Genomic DNA, 19,032 nt, shown 5'->3' with positions numbered 1-19,032 from the left:
TTTTTTATTGATGGATAAAATAATGGCTGTTACATTGAAATATACATAAAATCGTCTCAGCTAAAATATCAGAAAATCATATTTATATGGAAGAACATCCGTCCCATATAACCTACACAGGTACGCAAGGTTTTCAGGGAAAAAAACGCATTGAATCTGACCTTTCGAGATATGAGTAGGTTACCTAAATGTACTACAGTATTTAGTAGGTAACTTACCTACTGGTAGTTATGTTCTTGAAAAATAAAGCTGACACTGAAAGGTGTAATCATAGAATACAGAATGTACCTACTTACCTAGATAGGTAGGTGTACAAACTCGTTCATCTGTAAATTACTTACCTACATGAATATTTTTTTATTTTACTTAGGAATTAAACGAAACATATGCAAATTGTTTTATAACTTTATTTTCAGTTACCTAGGTATATGACGTAGGTACTATGTAACTAACTACAAACATTATCAAATGTCCGAAAAAAAAACAATTTGATTAAAATTGTTTTTTTTTTTCCTTTTGTAAAAAGTTATTTAATACAATATAATTTTAAAAAATATATCAAATTCAAATTTCAAACACACGTAAAATTACAACAAGAACAAATACAAAGACATTAAAGCTATTGACATATTAAAATCATGTAATTTCAAAATAACCTAGTGGCTATACATACCTACTACTTATACACAAACCATGGTATTTGGAATAGTATTATTTCTATTTAATTAAGAGCCTAAATTTTAGGGGAAATAGAATCACTCCTTTTTACAAAGCTTAGATACTTTATACCTACTTACTTAGCTTTAAGTACCATATGACCTAGTACTTACTTAATACTAAAGCATAATTTACTATAGGTACCTATACCTTTATGACCGAAATAATATACAGCATGTAAAAAAATATCATGAAGAAGAAATGATACTTTTTTTTGTTAATTTGTAAAAACATTTAAGCTTTTTTTTTGTAATAACATTTATTATCCGAGGATCAAGGTCACTTTACCGTCTGTAGCTTCTTGTACAATATTAAGTTATATTTTCTTATAGGTTATCTTAGATACACACCCACAAACCATCCACTGACATCGGAATAAATAACAATATAATATCTAATAAACTCCTATATTATTTCGTTAACTGTGGGTACATTTTTAATTATTTTAACAAATTTCTTATCCTACCTACACTAGTTAGAACTAGCCGAAACCAGTGTACGAAATATTAGCGGCCTTGGAGTTACAGTGAATAAAGAAACTTATTAATCCTAACAAAAAATATCTTTATTCAGCCACGTGTGCTTAATAGCTTATTCGGAATAATTTAATGACCTTTTATTAAATGCATACAATGGCCTCTTAAAATAAGATGTTCCGCAAACCACAAACAAAGTATTGACCACGAAATAAGTAACTAGGAATTAAATTTCGTTTGTAAATGCGTTTTGAATATTTACTGGGAATATTTCCGTTTTCCGAGACTGTGTGTGAGTTCTGTCTACCCCGCAAGGGATATCATTACCTACAAGTATGTATATAAGTACTTATTCAAAACGCATTGTGGCTCTGTCTACATATCTATGTATATATATATAGGTTACACATTGTATTAATTAGCATTTTTCTAAAATGCAATTTTTTGATATATAATGTCATATAACAGAGTTTCTACAAAGGAGTCTGGCCCCTTTTCTTGGGAGCCACCTCCCTTCCTCGACTCCTCGTGTCAATAGAGTCCATAAAATAAGACTTAGGTAATAGTTCGACTTAAGCAGACAGAGATCGAGTGATCCTATTACACTCTTTTAATTATCGCTAAGACATTAAGTAGCTGTTTACAAATAATTTTATAAGTTACAATAAAATTCGTAAATTATTAAATAAATAGTGGACTTCATAATACATATAAGTATATCTTCACTGGCTTCATATTTAATTCCTTTATTCAGATTCGGAATTCCTAAATCTATTCCGAAATCTATGCAAGAATTCAGCGAAATATGTTCAATATGGCTGTTGGGCAGAAATATATTGAACATATTTCGCTATAGGACAGGGTTTCTCAAACTTTCGGCTCCGCGAACCTCTGTTAAAATTTCCAAATGATGGCGAACCCCTTACTAACTAATGAGCAAGACAAAAATAAATTTGACTGTAGAAGAAAATAAGGTTTTTATTTTAATAAAAAGTAACACATACAGTACCAAAATCTTTGTAATATTAATGTAAAGAGTGTGCTTGCTTCTTGAGAAACCCTGCTTTAGGACCTAACAAATTCAATACCACGTAGCACTGCCGACTCTATTATCGGGCGGGTCTCTGGCACAGCAGTAAGAGGCGAAGACTCCAAGCGCTGCCAGAGCTAATGAGAGCACGCTTACTCCGCAGACGGCTCCCGACGTGATGTCACTGAGCGGGGTGCCAGGCTTCGGGTCCAGTGTCAACAGCATGATGAGCCCGCCCGCGCTGAGCAGCGAGAACGATGAGAGGACTATGTACCCTGGAAAAGGAAATATGTTTAAGATAAAACAATCAGTGTCAGTCAGTGCTGCCAACTTGACAACAACAAAATTCGTAAATCATTAAATAGTGGACAACTTTTTGAAGTCAGGCAGCTACATCATTTAAAAACTTGAGCAAAACTTTTTAGCTACTTTTACTAGCAACACTTTAGGTTGAAAAAACAATACCCAATCTAGCAACTTTCTGTTATATGTCTAGCTACAAGTCTTAGGTGGGAGTTGGCAACCCTGTCCAAAGTATTGCGATGGGCCCACGCGCCACACTAAAATAAATTATCTCCTTTGAATTTGACTCGCATTTGAAAAGCCCAAAAGAAATATTTCTTCAACTAGATCGTAATATTAGAAGCCCGCATTTTAGTTACATCAATAGCTTTCTGTAAGAACTTATGTGGTTTTAAAATGCGGGTGTTGTGTGGTTATGTTAAAGAAAAAAAAATACTTACTTATAATATTTACCCGATTTCATCTTAGATTTATGTGTATGCATTGCACTTTTTATACATACATAAAATCACGCCTCTTTCCCGAAGGAGTAGGCAGAGACTACCTCTTTCCACTTGCCACGATCTTTGCATACTTCCTTCGCTTCATCCACATTCATAATTCTCTTCATGCAAGCTCGGCGGTTTCGGGTACTTTTGACCTGACCCTTTACCAGGACGTCCTTAATTTTTTTCACTTGTTATAACGGTGACATACCTGATATATAATTCCTATTAGGCAGAAGGTGCCTCCTCCTCGACCTGCAACCTAGCAGCCCCAACAAAAAGCAAGTGAAGCCGGAAAACACGCCAAAGTCTAGGTAATAACGGCGACCCATCTGTAAACAAAAACACATGACTATTATATACTAGCTGCGTCCGCGACTTCGTCCGCGTGGAATAGTTATTTTGAGCATCATTGAAGCCCTCAAAGATGAATAACTTCCCCCGTTTTATTTTTCACATTTTCCATTATTTCTTCGCTCCTAAAAGTTGCAGCGTGATGTTATATAGTCTAAAGCCTTCCTCGATAAATGGTCTATTCAACAATTCTAACCGTTAATGTTTAAAACTATAAATAAACAGCCGAACAGCTGAACGTGGCCTATCGGTCTTTTAGACTGTTGGCTCTGTCTACCCCACAAGACTACGACGACCGCGCTCAACTAGTTTAACAATTGAATTAAAATTCTATCACTAAACCACAGCTGAACGTGGTCTATCAGTATTTTCGAGACTATTGACTCTTTTTAACCCGCAAGGGATATATAGATGTGATTGTATATTATACTTACAGCATACATCATAAAGAAGCTAAGGCCAGTGGTTAGGCCTCCACTGAGGGTCAGCATCATGGCGGCGACGGTCAGCGAAGCCCTAGAGCCCCCGGTCTTGACGAAAGAAAACGATTTGTAGGTGTCGTCCGAGTAGACGGAAGGCGCGGGCGCAGCCACTCTGAAAACATATTTCAAATCCGTTTAATAATGTGCTTTACTTAGATCACATTAGGACTCCAATTGCAATTAATTAAGTTAACCAATTTCCAAATTGACGGATTCCGCCTGTGAAAAAATACTCAGCAGTATGATAAATTTTGACGGCCTCTGTGGTGCAGCGGGAGTACGCTTGTTTGTGACACCAGTGGTCCCGGGTTCGAATCCTGGCCAGGGCATGATGAGAAAAGAACTTTTTCTGATTGGCCTGGGTCTTGGATGTTTATCTATATAAGTATTTATTATAAAATATTGTATCGTTGAGTTAGTATCTCGTAACACAAGTCTCGAACTTACTTCGAGGCTAATAACTCAATCAGTGTAATTTGTCCCGTATGTATTTATTTATTAGCTGCAGCTCACCTTGGCGTGATCACAGCAGTCGTCCTATCCTTCTTCTGTTCCTTTACCCTTCTGCTATCTCTACTCACATTTCTCCTATCTAAATCTAAACTCCTATCGTGACTCTTTTCCCTAAAACTAGTTACAAAAACATCTGTCCTGTTAAATTCATCTGGCAATCCGTAATGTAGCTTTTGTTGAGCCCTTGGCGAAATTGGCGAAGTAACTAGACTTCTTGAAGTAAGATTAGCACAAGATTTAGACGGAGTCACACCTTTTGTTGGTGTACTGGACAAAATTTTATTAGGAGTATTCGAATTGTATCTGTTTGGACTAAGCGAAGATTTATTTGGGGTCACATGCACTGATGGTTGGCTTGCGTAGCTTTTTAACTTCCTGGGCGTGGACAAAAGTTCGTGTAACTTCTGTGTCGCTATTAAATTCTTCGTGGACATCATTGGAGACGAAAATGTCACATTGTTCCGTCGTACGGGCTCTGGTACCGGTTCGTCGTCGTCCGAAGGCACTATGGCGTATCTGTGAGTCTTACCATTCACTGTTTTGACAATTTCCGTTGGAATTTCTTTCAGTTCGTTATCATCTGGCCCGTCTACGTTATATTCCTCAATGTCTGCAGCATCAGCTTCTATTATCCTTTTCTTCGTTGGGGAATAATCCATGCCTTCATATATATCATCCTTAATGACTTCGTATCTATGTTTATATCTACTATCTTCTAGTCCATCATCGCTTTCGGCATTTCTGTCGTATTTTGATCTCCTCTCTTGTTTTAACTGGGCCATTTCAAGATCTTCGCTTCTAGTTCGACATCTCACTGTTCTTGTAGGTTTGTACACTAAAGATGATTGTCTTTGGAAGTTTCTGGCTTGAAATTTGGCCGGTTTTGGTGGTAATTCCGGTGGTTCATCGCGTCTTGCTCCAGCTGGAGACATCCTTAGAGGATTATCTGAGATATCGGTCCTCATGATTCGTGTTTCAACATGTTTTCTTGGAGAGTTGCCCCCTAAAGGTGACATTCGTCGGTTGGGTGCTACAATCTTGGTCATGCATTGTTTTTGAGCGAAAATGACTTCACTTTGAGCGCAAAATGCTGGGTTAGAATAATATTTGTAGACAATCTTCGGAGAATCCATGTTTAAGCGTATAATTTCCCCACTGTCTTGAGTAAAGAGGGTGTTCCTTAACCCGTGACCGATCAGGTCATTGCGTATTCTTAGAATTCTAGAATGTTCTACACTAAACACTAACTTACTATGCACGATCACTATCAAATTCTTGTTGTCTTATTTACACAGGTATGCCACTAAACTTTATCTTATCTTACACTTAGTTTTTTTTAATAATTATTATTAGCACGTCTTATCGTCGTAACGGTCGGAATTTAACTGAAGCGGTTCTCTTTTTGAAAAAACTTGGGGTCGGAAATGGCGCGAGCGCACCCCTATAGACGGCACGAGCTATTTGAATTCTAATTTCAAAAGTTCAACCTCTATAAACCTTTAATGAATCTTCTGTTGAAGAATTTAGGTTGAGTTTCATTTGAACGCTTATAAAAATTTAACGTTTTCATTTTCGTTTCAATACATCCAGGTATAATATTACAAATGGAGCTTTAACGTAAAGGTACAAGGACGAAAACAGTTCATTTGAAACATTTGCGCAATTATTGAATTACCGGTGCTTCGAAAGCATTCTTTTTTTTGGAAGTTTATATGATTGTGACTTCATAAATTTAATTTTCTGTTATCATAAGTGTTTAACGGAGAAAATGTTCAATTGAATATTATTTTTGAAGATTACTGTAATGCTCACACCGTTTAAAAATCACCATTAGGTACCTACTACTTTTGTTTAGTTGTACAAAAAAATAAAACTTTTATGTTAACTGTAAATCTGTGTACTCTTTCACCTATGGATGTCGTAAAAGTCGCATAAAGGAGTAAGCACATTTATCTAGTGCAAGATTCAATGTGCGTTTGAAAAACATAGTGTATGCCAGTTCCTTCTCACGTACCCACGTAAGACCAACTTTGTAATATATTGCACAACAAATACTGAGGGTCATTTTGGTACAAAACTTGTTACAGGTTAATGTTTCTGTTCTGGATATATTTTAATGTATAAAATAAACATTTTTTCTTTCTTTCTCTTCTCTTGCAAACTGTAACAGTTTGCAACAAAAAGACTGGCTTCAACAGTTGAAGCCAGTCAAGGGTTAGGCTAATAACGATTTAAGTCACATTCTTCAGATTCCGTTTTAGGCCAGGCTTGTCAGCTCTTTCGCGTCTGCTGGCTCTGTCCACCCCGTAAGGGATAAAGAGGTGAATATGTAAGTATGTAGCGAAGGGCACGTGCGCACGCGCCGTAACGGTTCGGCGCAGCTGCCGGTTAACAGCTGCGGGCAGGGGAGAACAACGTTTGGTGAAAACTTAATAACGACACATAGGTACCTACGTCTGGCTCTGTTTACTCCGTAACGGTTAAAAAAAATTGTTTTAAAGACTAAGAAGAATTCCGTAAATTTTTGTTCTTGCGGTATCTTTTGGAAAGTCATGACTTAGTGCACTCCAAGACCACTTGGAGGATCCCGGTGGTTAACAATGTACATATGTCTGTCTTCTCCCATTTCCATGGATACGACATTCAATGGCAACTAAGGGATGGGCTTATAAACCTGGGACACTTCTTTTAGGCGATGGGCTAGCAACCTGTCACTATTTGAATCTTAATGTTAGATATCATTAAGCCAAACAGCTGAACGTGGCCTTTCAATTTTACAAGACTGCTGGCTCTGTCTACCCCGCAAGGGATATAGACATGACTATATGTACGTATGAAACTGAAACTTAACCCTCCTTTTTGAAGTCGCGTAAAACAGGTTGATAACCCCTGCCCTCTCCCCATGACTTGCCATTGGGGGTATCGCCCATAACATTGACGTACTATGACAAAACAAGTATCGAAAAATCGATACTGACCTTAACTTTGTGTGAATGATGGTATTCTACAGTACATACATACATATAATGTTTGGTTTCATTCCACCCAAAGGTTGACTGGAAGAGATTGCATTAGCAATAGGTCCGCCTTTGTACCATTCCTATCTGTTTTGTATGTTTTACTCTTATGGTGCAATAAAAAGTTTTATCTATCTATCTATAATTACGTCTTTATCCCCCACGGGATAGACAGAGCCAACAGACTCACAAAGTCTAGAAAGCCACGTTCAGTTATTCAGCATTGAGATTCGAATAGAGACAGGTTGTTAGCTCGTCGCCTAAAAGAAGAATCACAAATTTGTAAGCATATCCCTTAGTCGCCTTTTACAACATCCATAAGAAAGAGATGAGTGGTCTTATTCTAAAGTGCGGGGAACCACACGGCACTTACATAGTCACGGCACTTACATAGACTTTATCCCTTGCGGGGTAGACAGAGCCTACAGAACACGACTGAAACAAGACCAGGTTAACCTTTATAAATAAATAAATAAAAGAAATATAGGTATATGGGACTTATTATACAGAATGAGTTAGTCTCGAAGTGAGTACCTACGAGACTAGTGTTACGAGATACTAACTCAACAATACTATATTTTATAATAAATACTTATACTAGATAACAACCAATACCCAGGACAATCAGAGAAAGTTCGTTTCTCATCACGCCCTGGCTGGGATTCGAGCCCGGGACCTCCGATGTCACAGACAAGCGCACTACCGCTGCGTCACAGAGGTCATCAATGGCCCAATGATGGATTTAAGATTCTAATAGTAATTTACAATAACTAGGACATAAACACTACTCTTTGCTTTAGTCCAAGTTTTTACACGAAGCGACTCCCATCTGACCTCCGTTTCAGGTAAACCTAACCCGTATTGGATCCCTGGTTATATATCCATTTGCCTGAATGTGCAGGTTTCCTTACGTATCACTTCACGTCTTCATACGTTAAGGTATAGTCAGGGTCAATAGTACCATGAAATAAAAATGAATCGGTTTTGTAGCCTACAATCGCAATTCTCTCGGTGTCGAAGGCCTCGGTGTACCTAGATGATGGATAAAATTATGAAACAAAGCGACTAAAGGAATAAGCACATTCATCTAGTGCAAGTTTGTGTGCTGGTTTGACAACAAAAAAAAATGTGTGTAACTATGTATTAATATCTTTATTGCATAGAAATTTTCACAGTAACAATAGTACATAGTTATAAAAGAAACTTGCAATGGCGGACTTATCCCATGAATGTGTGGAATGTATGTGAATAAATAATGAAAAACAAACAGCTAATTGCAATTGCTTCTCATCAAAAATGTGGAAACAAAAATTAAGTATACTAATTTCCATTCTTAAGTCCAAACTATAATATATCATCATGTCACACAAACCATTTTTTTTAATCGTACAGTACCTACTAATTACACATCTGAATTAATCCAACTAACTACCCCCTCCATTTCTCTATCACACATCAACGCAGTTACTACTTCAGACTGCGGTTCATTACAAAAACCATACGTTTATATTATTGCAATCACAGATCACATAATTTAACGTCACAATGTCGACAATAACGAAAGCGAAGGGGACTAGATCATCGCGAGCTGGTCTGAAATTTCCCGTGGGAAGAATCGACAAGATATTGAGAAAAGGGAATTTCGCGCCAAGAATAGGACGAGACACTCCCGTATATCTTGCAGCTGTACTGGAGTACCTTGCAGCAGAAATCTTAGAATTAGCTGGAGATGCGGCCAAGGAAAATAAAAAAACTAGAATTGTACCCCGACATATTTTATTTGCGATCAGAAACGATGATGAATTGAACAAAATGTTGACTGGGGTTATCATATCTCAAGCTGGAGTGTTGCCAGGTATTCAACCCCAGTTGCTACCGAAGAAAACCTTGAAAAAGACTATAACTGTTTGATCGGAATATTATTAATTGTGAATTTTGATTTATTTTGTTATTATTTGGCCCGGAGCCGATTGTGGATGAATAATGTAAATTATAAACATGTATTTTTTTTATTTATAATTAAATTGTATTATGATAATAAAGTTTTGATGATTATTTAAAATTAGTTTGTTTCGGGGCTCCATTTAATGGCTTCCCATATTTTTTTATTAGCAAATGCTTCCGTAACTTAATTTCATTTCACCAATTATAAAATTAAGCAAAATTCTTGTCTGACACGGTTTCATTTTTCAAAAATGTTAGACTGTGATATCAAGAAACAAAAAAATTGCAGTCCTGAAAAGGACTTTGTCATATTTCAACAAACAACAACAAAATGGTAACTTTGTATAAACAGATTTTAACTATATACAAAATCTTCAAACCCAAACCCTACGCCTAAGCGCAACGGCTGAGGGTGCATTAGGTTTTACGCGAAGATAAAAAAAAGTTAATGTAGATAATAAACTAAGGTAACTTCTAACAGCGGTCGCCTCTTATCCTTCTCGCCAGCTGAATATCTTTCGGCATGATGGTAACTCTCTTGGCATGTACCGCGCACAGGTTGGTGTCCTCAAACAGGCCCACCAAATAAGACTCGCAGGCTTCCTGCAGCGCCATCATGGCCGAGCTTTGTATTCTCAACTCAGTCTTGAACTCAAGCGCAATTTCCCTCACCAACCTCTGAAACGGCAATTTTCTCATCAATAACTCAGTGCTCTTCTGGTATCTCCTGATTTCTCTCAACGCGACGGTGCCGGGCCGGTACCTGTGCGGTCTCTTGACCCCCCCGCAGGTCATGGAGGCGGTCTTCCTGCATGCTTTAATGGTTTTCATAGCTAGCTGCTTCCTCGGCGCTTTCCCGCCGGTTGATTTGCGCGCGGTTTGCTTGGTTCGCGCCATTTTTGTTGTCAGACTGTCGTTTTGTCGTGTTGTATGGCGATTTTATAACTAGCTAACCCCACTTTTTATTAATATTTATTTTTGAAGGTAGATTAAGAAATTTTGCGGAAGATCACAATATAAGGAATGAGCCTTCTTAATTTGCTATTGGCTGATTATCTTGTTCACGCAGTTAATGTTTTCGCTAATAAGAAATCTATTTAAAACAAAAAGTTTCCAATACGATACTATAAAAAAAATTAAAAAATGGCGCCTTCAAAACCTCCGAAAGTTTTAAAACCAATAGCAAAACCCTTGGAGAAGCCTATATCCAAGAAAATGAAGAAGAAGAAAAAGAATTACGACAGTTTCGACATATACATTTACAAGTTGCTGCGTAGCGTCGCTCCAGAAAACATAAGGATATCGAGGAAATCTATGTTGATAATGAATAACGCGGTGAACGACCTGCTGGAGCGGTTCGCTGTGGAGGCGGGGAGGCTGGTGGCGCACGGCAAGAAGACGACCATGGGGAGCCGGGAGATACAGTCTGCTGTGAAACTGTTATTGCCGGGGGAGCTCGCCAAACACGCCAACATGGAAGCGCTGAAGGCTGTCACACTGTACCACAATAGTGTGACAAAACCGCCTGCTCAAACGTAATTACGAATATAATTCTCCGTTTCAGTGCGGCGGGTTTCATGACGTAGCCCTTTTTAGGGCTGAAGGTGTTTGTTTCTTTGATGACATAGTTAAACCATTACCTTCATCTATATTACCTATACTATCATCAGGTAAAAATAATTTGCGTTAGCCATGATTGATTAGATAAATGTAAGTATTTTATTAAAAACTTTATTGCACTTTGTATCGCACCTGTACTTTCTTACTAAGACAATATCGTCAAGTTATGAATGTGGATAAATCTAAAATATGCAAAGATCGTGACATGTGGAAAGATGTAGTCTGCCTACCCCTCCGGGAAAAAGGCGTGATTTTATGTATGTAATAGAGGCCGCTCGCGACTTTGTCCGCGTGGAATCAATGCCGCGGAAACTTCGGAATAAAAAGTAGCATATATGTAATTCTGGGTCTTCAGCTACCTACATACCAAATTTCATCGTAATCGGTTCAGTAGTTTTTGCGTGAAAGAGTAACAAACATCCATACTGACATCCTGATATACTCACAAACTTTCACATTTATAATATTAGAAGGATGTACAACATTGTCCCATTAATCTCACTATGGGGCATCTCAATAGGACTAGTGAGATGGGCGTTAAAAATTATAGTCAAGCAAGACTTATATAGAGTAAATAAAAAAGAAATATTATTAGTATATACATTTATTTGACTACGTTCTTACATACAGTGCACTGCAATATAACAGACATAATATACATGTTAACATATTCTTACAAAATATATCATAATACTCCGTTATGCAACGAGCGCTTATTCCAAAAGGCACTGTTAAAGGCACCTGATATAACCTTTAGAAGACACTAAGGAATTACTTAGGGCATATGCCTCCGTAGCATGGGAAGTCCTTCGCCGTTTTTATCGAGAAAATATTGCCGTTGCGCTTTTTTTTACGACGACAAACGGGACAGCGATAGTTTTTCGCGCGATAGAAAAATTAGTCATTCATTTTATGTCAACATTTACACGAATTCACATCGCGAAGTTATACGAATATCATTTTATATTATACAACTAACAGTACTTAAAAAATATGAAGAATAAAGTAATTTCGCTTTTGTTTAAGAACAAATTATTATGTAGTTTCCAAAATCAACACAAAAGCTTTTAAATTCAATTCTAACTTGTTTATAACAAAAAAAAGGAGTATGTTTACAATAGATTTATTGAATAACAGCAACAAATATCATAACAAAATTGTTTTACAATGTAAAGTACTTCTTAATAATTAAAATATAACCTAATTTACTCTAGTAAATAAGAAATATCATTTGGTAATATAAATTGAAAGCCTATATAAGCTTTCTCACAACTTAATTATGTATTAACTTCAGAATCAAAATATCCAAGTAAAGGAAAATTTTCACAGGGTTATTTTTATTTGTACAAGAAATTTTCACAGCATGTTTACACCGTACGGGCGCATTATGTCCAATTCGCAAATTGTCCAATTGTCCAGTATCCAGTTCGCAAATAGTCCAATTCGCGATTGGTCCAGGCAATGGACCAATTGCGAACTGGACCTATTTAGAACTAAAAAAAACTGGTAAAAAAACTATAATTCGCTTCTCGCTATGTTACTAAGGACTCAATTCAGTTTCATCGACAAAAATATTGTAAAAATTTCCTAAACAAATAAATTATCACCCTTTTTGTGAGTTGGTACTTATACTATTGATACCGTTACTAGATATTGACACGATCACAATAGAAACAAGACAAATTCACACAATAAATCATAGTTTTAAAGCTAAACAATAGCTGCCTTGTTGGTGCATGAAAATAATTCTTTAGTTCCGGTTTCATCCTCACCACTCTGGAGAGGAGCCCGGGGTATGCCCTTGACCATGGACCCTGGATTGGGTGAGTCAGGTTTTTACACGAAGCGACTCCCATCTCACCTCCGCAACATTTGCAGGTAAACCTAACCCGTATTGGATCCATGGTTACACATCCAGTTGCCCGAATGTGCAGGTTTTGGTTAGTATTCAAACTAATGTAGATAACTTTGAAAACAGTCATTGGTACATGGCCGGGGTGGGATTTGAACCTGTGCCTTTCTGCGCATCACGCATTTCAACCGGGCACCTTACCCATTCGACCACCTACGCTCTAAACAACAGCTATTTTATTGGTACATAAAAATAATTCTAATATATTTTCATTTCACTGTCACTAAATGACACAAGTATTTGGTGTAGCTATAAACATTGCAGAACTAGCGCCCTCATTGACAGGTTAGCTATAATTCTCATCAAGCTTTTAATGAGTCATCTGTAAAAAACATTTTTTCCCAGCAAATGTTCTTGAACTTAATGAGTTTTGCAGATGTATTGTATTTAATTGGCAAATTGATTATTTATAATTGTATAACTGACAATGTTAACCCAATGAAATGTGCAATGAAACAAACAAATTAAACATACATTTTGTAAACAACACAGTAATTTAAATATATATATTTTTTAATAACTATTCTTAATTATTAACGTAATCTAAAATTAACAATTTAACATGGTATCAAATACTTAACAAAACCTAACGTATGGGTATAACATAGAAATAAATCTAAATAATAATTCACAGAGAAAAATATTAAAATTGTATAAGACTTTCCAAGTTTTGGACATACAAATTCTTTTTTACTTGTGTACAACTTTCATATAATTTACGATACCATCCGCCCGTTGGACAAAATGACATTTTTTTGCTGTGTGGTATGGCGGAATAAAATCTCTTATAATTTTACAAAATAATATATATATATATTGTACTTCTCTTTCTATTTGCGTGTTCATATATATATATATATATTACATAGTATTATATTTACATAGTAAAATATATATAACATTTTCGCTTTTAAGATTCCTCTTGAAGATTCTCATAATCGTGAGCCGATTTTTAGAGCCATTCCGTTAATACACTGGCGATTTCCTTAACATTTTACGTTTTAAAAAAATATAATAGTTAGTACAATGAGTCGCAATGTTAGTAATTTTTAATGTGTCTCTCAAAAAATAAAGGACTACAATCTCCGCACAAAAATATAGAAAATCTAATTTTCATTATAAATTCCAGTCACATTTCAGTCAGGTTTTTAAAAACCGATGACGTTTCCCTGTAGGCGTGGTCATTCCAACTTATTAATCTAGCCTAGAAAAAATAAACCACAAACGCAAACGTCCATTTCTTTAAGAGCTTCAATGAAGATAATTTAAAATATATATAAAAAATTCTCGTGTCACAATGTTCGTTACTGTACTCCTACGAAGCGGCTTGACCGATTCGCATGAAATTTTGTGAGCATATCGAGTAGTAAGGTCTGAGAATCGGCCGACATTTATTTTTCATACCCCTCAGTAATAAGGGTTGTCCACCCTTAACATTTTTTTTTTAACTAGAAATTACTTAAAAATTATTTATATGGCAAAACAATGTTTGCCGGGGCAGCTAGTAGGTATATATTAAAAAATTTAGGACATTTGTAATTTCATTCAGCTTTTTAATTATAATTTTTAAATAACAAAATTCTTCACTTTTTCGGTAACTAAAGAAATGGACTACAGTTAATATCTCCAAGTTATCAACTCCCCATATTCTGGGGTCAGTCAACAGGCACCTTGTGCATACATTTATTTTAATGTTGACAGCTCATTAGGTGTTATAAATGAACTAAGCATATTTTAATAGTCACGGAGGCGATTTTACATCATAGTAGATATAATTAGATTTAATTGATGTGACGTCAAAAGTGATACCTTGTATCCAATTTTGAAAACAATTCTATTCTATCTTATGAGTTATTAATTTTTTTTTCTGCAACATTTTTAAGGTACGGACAAGTTATAACCAGATATCGGAATAGGTAGATTGATTTTATGTACTTGCATCATGAATTACCATAGAAAGCATAACATGGATAAGCCTCTTCCGGGATTCCATTTCAGTAAGTACTTACACTTACAGTAAACTACATTGTCCGCGGGTAACATAGGACTACAATTTGCGTGAACAAAGTTGGGGGAAAACAGCTACCACTAATATATTCTTCATTCCACTTGTAAAAGTTCCGGAAAAAATCTTAATAATTTACAAATCCCGCAATCCCGGAAGGAGGCATGTCCATATTAATATATATGTTTCAGTTCATTGACCCAAATTCAATCTACCTATTCCGATCATTAGTTATAAGGTGTTCGAGAATGGTCTACTTTTATAGTGTGTGTATTCAATAATCGGTCAACATTTACACAGCGTTCTGACAGTTGGTGGCAGACAACAACAACGCCTTGCTGTCCTCAATGGCCTCCAGGCGGTAGGTGGAGTTGTCCGGCAGGTGGCGCACCAGCTCGTCCGTGAGCCGGACCCGGGTTCCGTTCGGACCCGACACCAGCACCGTCTCGCACTCCTGCGGGATTATAATATACTTATATTCATTTATCAGGAATTGCCGTGTGGCTCCCGGCACCAATAAAAAAAAGAATAGGACCACTCCAATTCGTTCCCATGGATGACGTAAAAGGCGACTAAGGTATAGGCTTATAAACTTGGGATTCTTCTTTTAGGCGATGGGCTAGCAACCTGTCACTATTTGAATCTCAATTATATCATTAAGCCAAACAGCTGAACGTGGCCTATCAGTCTTTTCAAGACTGTTGGCTCTGTCTACCCCGTAAGGGGTATAGACGTGACCATATGAATGTGAATGCATGTGCATATGGTCACGTCTATATCCCGAATTTTTATTCATTACTATAGGATACTATATATCGCTTAATAATTGTCAAAACGTATGGTTTAACAACATTGGTTGACGTCAAATAAATTACTTAAAACTCAGTTCACTGCCGCTTCCAAGGCGTCAGAGCAGAAGAAGCGGTAACAAACTGCACTGCAGCATTTTCTTTACTGGTGCCCGGGATCCCCACGTGACCATATGTATGTATGTATATGTACATATATATATATATATATATATGATATATGTACCTTCCTCGTGTCGTGCAAGGCCCGCAGCTTGTGCAGCAGCTCGCCGGCGCGGCACGAGTGCAGGTACAGCGCGCTGTACACGGCGCCGCCCGCCGGGCACACGTACACCGTCAGCCGGGGCTCTATGCGTCTGCAAACAAACAATCATTATATGTAACATTTCATTTATTTACTAACTAGAAACCGCACGCGACTTCGTCATACATAAATACATACATATGGTCACGCAATCAATCAATCATCAGCTATTTGGCTTAATGATAGAATTGAGATTCAAATAGTGACAGGTTGCTAGCTTGATTTATTCCTTGAATATGTTCACAATATGTACATAGGTATGTAGTGCCGTGTGGTACCCGGCACCAATACAAAAAAGAATAGGACCACTTCTTTCACGTGGATGTCGTAAGAGCCGACTAAGGGATATGCTTACAAACTTGGGATTCTTTTTAAAGCGATGGGCTAGCACAACCTGTCACTATTTAAATCTCGATTCTATGACTAAGCCAAAAAGCTGAACGTGGCCATTCAGTCTTTTCAAGACTGTTGGCTCTGTCTACACCCCGCATGGGATATAGACGTGACCATATGTATGTATTTATGTATGTATGTAGAGAGTTAACACACATTCTGCGTTTGAAGGCGTCGGAATTATGTAATGTATTTTAAATAAGCAGTCAGTCATCAATCAAACGTTATACGTTAAATTTGTTTACTTACTAGTGACCGCACGCGACCTCGTCCGTTTTAAAACATTATCATAACGTAACAATCAATCCCGCGGGAACCCCGGAATAAAAAGTATGCTTATGCGTTATTCTGGGTCTTCAGATATACATAGATAATGCTTCTAGCATCAGTATGCCAATCGTGCTATAAATTTGTATTTTGTACAATGAAGTTTGTATAAATAAAACAACATTAAAATATCTAGATTCCCGATTTTGAAGGGATATGATACAATGTATTAAAACATTTTTTTTTAAATATAATAAACCTATTACTTCCTGCTGTCAAATCTGACAATGCTTTTTTTTTAACATGCAAATGTCACTTTACAGATTTAAAAATTTTGCCACATTTATTATACAGCCATTTATAGCTTCACCAGCAGCTGTCGTCAGGGCATTGCTGACAAAAGTCGTGAACAGATTTCTTCGTGTTGAAAATATTGGAAAGAGGGTTTTCTGAACAAAGTGCTAAAAACATCTATAAATGCTAACCATGCGAAGTCGGGGCGGGTCGCTAGTCACTAGATAGTATAAAACAAAGTCGCTATTTTAGTCTGTTTGTCTGTATGCTTAAATCTTTAAAATTACGCAACGGATTTTGATGCGGTTTTTTGTAGCAGGTAGTGTGATTCAAGAGGAAGGTTTTTATGTATAATAACATTTATAATTTTGCACCCGTGCGAAACCGAGGTGGATCGCTAGTAGAAAATAAAAAAAAAACAAACTTACTTGGCATGCAGTGCGTTGAATAGACGTATGCCATCGGCGAGGCCGCAAATCTGTATAATGTCCTCGCGAGAAAGTCTGAAATTGAAAAAGTCATTGTTTACTTGGTACAAGATTTACAATAGAAATAGATTTACATATTTTCAAAATTGGATGGATACAAGGTATCACTTATTGACGTCACATCACTTAATCTAATTATAACTTACTACCGCTTCCAAAGCGTATGTGTAGAAGAAGCGGCGGAACAAAATACACTGCAGAATTTTAACCGGACGTCAATTAACAAATATAAGATCTTTTAAATCTAAATCGTGGAAGAATACACATTATCTATTTACATTTTTAAAAAACATGAATGAATGTAAAACTAATGGTTTCAATACGAATATTTCATTAAATTTATGATCAAACATCTATTTTTCATACACCTTAGAGATTTACATTTTTAAAAAACATGAATGAATGTAAAACTAATGGTTTCAATACGAATATTTCATTAAATTTATGATCAAACATCTATTTTTCATACACCTTAGAGATTTACATTTTTAAAAAATATGAATTAATGTAAAACTAATGGTTTCAATACGAATATTTCATTAAATTTATGATCAAACATCTATTTTTCATACACCTTAGAGATAAGGGTTGCCCAATCTTAAAAAAAAATTTTCATTAACTAGAAATTACTTAAAATTCATTTATATGGCAAAACAACATTTGCCTGGACAGCTAGTACCTAATGAAAAAAAAATTACATACATATAATCACGTCTATATCCCTTGCGGGGTAGACAGAGCCAACAGTCTTGAAAAGACTGAATGGTCACGTTCAGCTATTTGGCTTAATGATAGAATCGAGATTCAAATAGTGACAGGTTGTTAGCCCATCGCCTAAAAGAAACCCAAGTTTTTAAGCCTATCCCTTAGTCGCCTTTTACGACATCCATGTGAAAGAGATGGAGTGGTCCCGTTCTTTTTTGTATTAGTGCCGGGAGCAACACGGCAAAAACAAAAATTTGAATTTGAATGATGGTACTATACCTGAGCAGAAATTTTGAATTTGAATTTGAATGATGGTATACCTGAGCAGAAATTCTGAATTTGAATTTTACTGATGGTACCTACCTGAGGAGATCAGCACCAGAGAAGTTGGCGAGCGTGGCGGCGTGCTGAGAGAACCTGTGCCGAGACAGCCACGACTGGGTCTCGATGGACGACGCCTCCTTGCTTAGGCCGGAGTTCTGACACAGGCAGGAAACATTTATTTATTTTTTTATTTACTTATTTATTTCAGAAGCTTAAATCTATCTTTACAGTTTGCACCGATGCGATAGAGAAGCAATACATTTTAATTATTATTATTATGTTGAATATTTAAATTTTGGCGCGAACAATATACTCTGTGACTATGTGTCAATGTCATATTATGCATCTTATCTGTCTTCAAAATAAATGCTATACTGTGTGGCTGCATGAGTGTGCTATTATTGAAATCATTTAATAATATTATATTTATAATTGAAATAACAAAACATCTTTAATTAATCTTACATACATACATATAATCACGTCTGTATCCATTGCGGGGTAGACAGAGCCTAGTAGAGCTAGTATAACTATTGTTATATATATAATCTATACTAGTTTTAGTTACACAGGTAACTCCCAAAGTTCTA

The 19,032-nt window shown here is 36.4% G+C and overlaps 4 protein-coding genes across 9 annotated transcripts in view; 1 reads left to right on the top strand and 3 right to left on the bottom strand.

The window, feature by feature from the left end:
- Window positions 1-519: 519 nt before the first annotated feature.
- Window positions 520-5,731, bottom strand: LOC106133181 (uncharacterized). The gene is made up of 4 exons (XM_060952574.1): window positions 4,361-5,731; window positions 3,800-3,959; window positions 3,223-3,343; window positions 520-2,498 (listed from the first exon to the last, which is right to left on the bottom strand). Exons 1-4 carry the CDS (start codon window positions 5,491-5,493, stop codon window positions 2,275-2,277), a joined length of 1,638 nt encoding a protein of 545 aa, XP_060808557.1. The 5' UTR covers window positions 5,494-5,731; the 3' UTR covers window positions 520-2,274.
- A 4,064-nt stretch (window positions 5,732-9,795) lies between these two features.
- Window positions 9,796-10,218, bottom strand: LOC106133174 (histone H3.1-like). Its single transcript, XM_013332812.2, has one exon. The coding sequence runs from the start codon at window positions 10,216-10,218 to the stop codon at window positions 9,796-9,798; it is 423 nt and encodes a 140-aa protein (XP_013188266.1).
- A 246-nt stretch (window positions 10,219-10,464) lies between these two features.
- Window positions 10,465-10,860, top strand: LOC106133175 (late histone H2B.L4-like). The gene has a single exon (XM_013332813.1). The coding sequence runs from the start codon at window positions 10,465-10,467 to the stop codon at window positions 10,858-10,860; it is 396 nt and encodes a 131-aa protein (XP_013188267.1).
- A 667-nt stretch (window positions 10,861-11,527) lies between these two features.
- The window catches only part of LOC106133182 (transcription factor CP2), a 46,017-nt gene continuing 38,512 nt past the window's right edge, over window positions 11,528-19,032 (bottom strand). For all 6 annotated transcript variants that reach the window (XM_060952569.1, XM_013332822.2, XM_013332825.2 and 3 more), the window contains 4 exons: window positions 18,482-18,597; window positions 17,354-17,428; window positions 15,894-16,023; window positions 11,528-15,312 (listed from right to left, as the gene is read on the bottom strand). In XM_060952569.1, coding sequence (XP_060808552.1) covers window positions 15,151-15,312; window positions 15,894-16,023; window positions 17,354-17,428; window positions 18,482-18,597 — 483 coding nt within the window. In that variant the 3' untranslated portion in view covers window positions 11,528-15,150. The remainder of the gene's footprint in view (window positions 15,313-15,893; window positions 16,024-17,353; window positions 17,429-18,481; window positions 18,598-19,032) is intronic.

This window comes from Amyelois transitella, chromosome 29 (genome assembly GCF_032362555.1).
Source record: "Amyelois transitella isolate CPQ chromosome 29, ilAmyTran1.1, whole genome shotgun sequence".
Taxonomy (NCBI): domain Eukaryota; kingdom Metazoa; phylum Arthropoda; class Insecta; order Lepidoptera; family Pyralidae; genus Amyelois; species Amyelois transitella.
The sequence above is the reverse complement of the archived record's forward strand: the minus strand, read 5'-3'. Positions and strand labels throughout refer to the sequence as shown.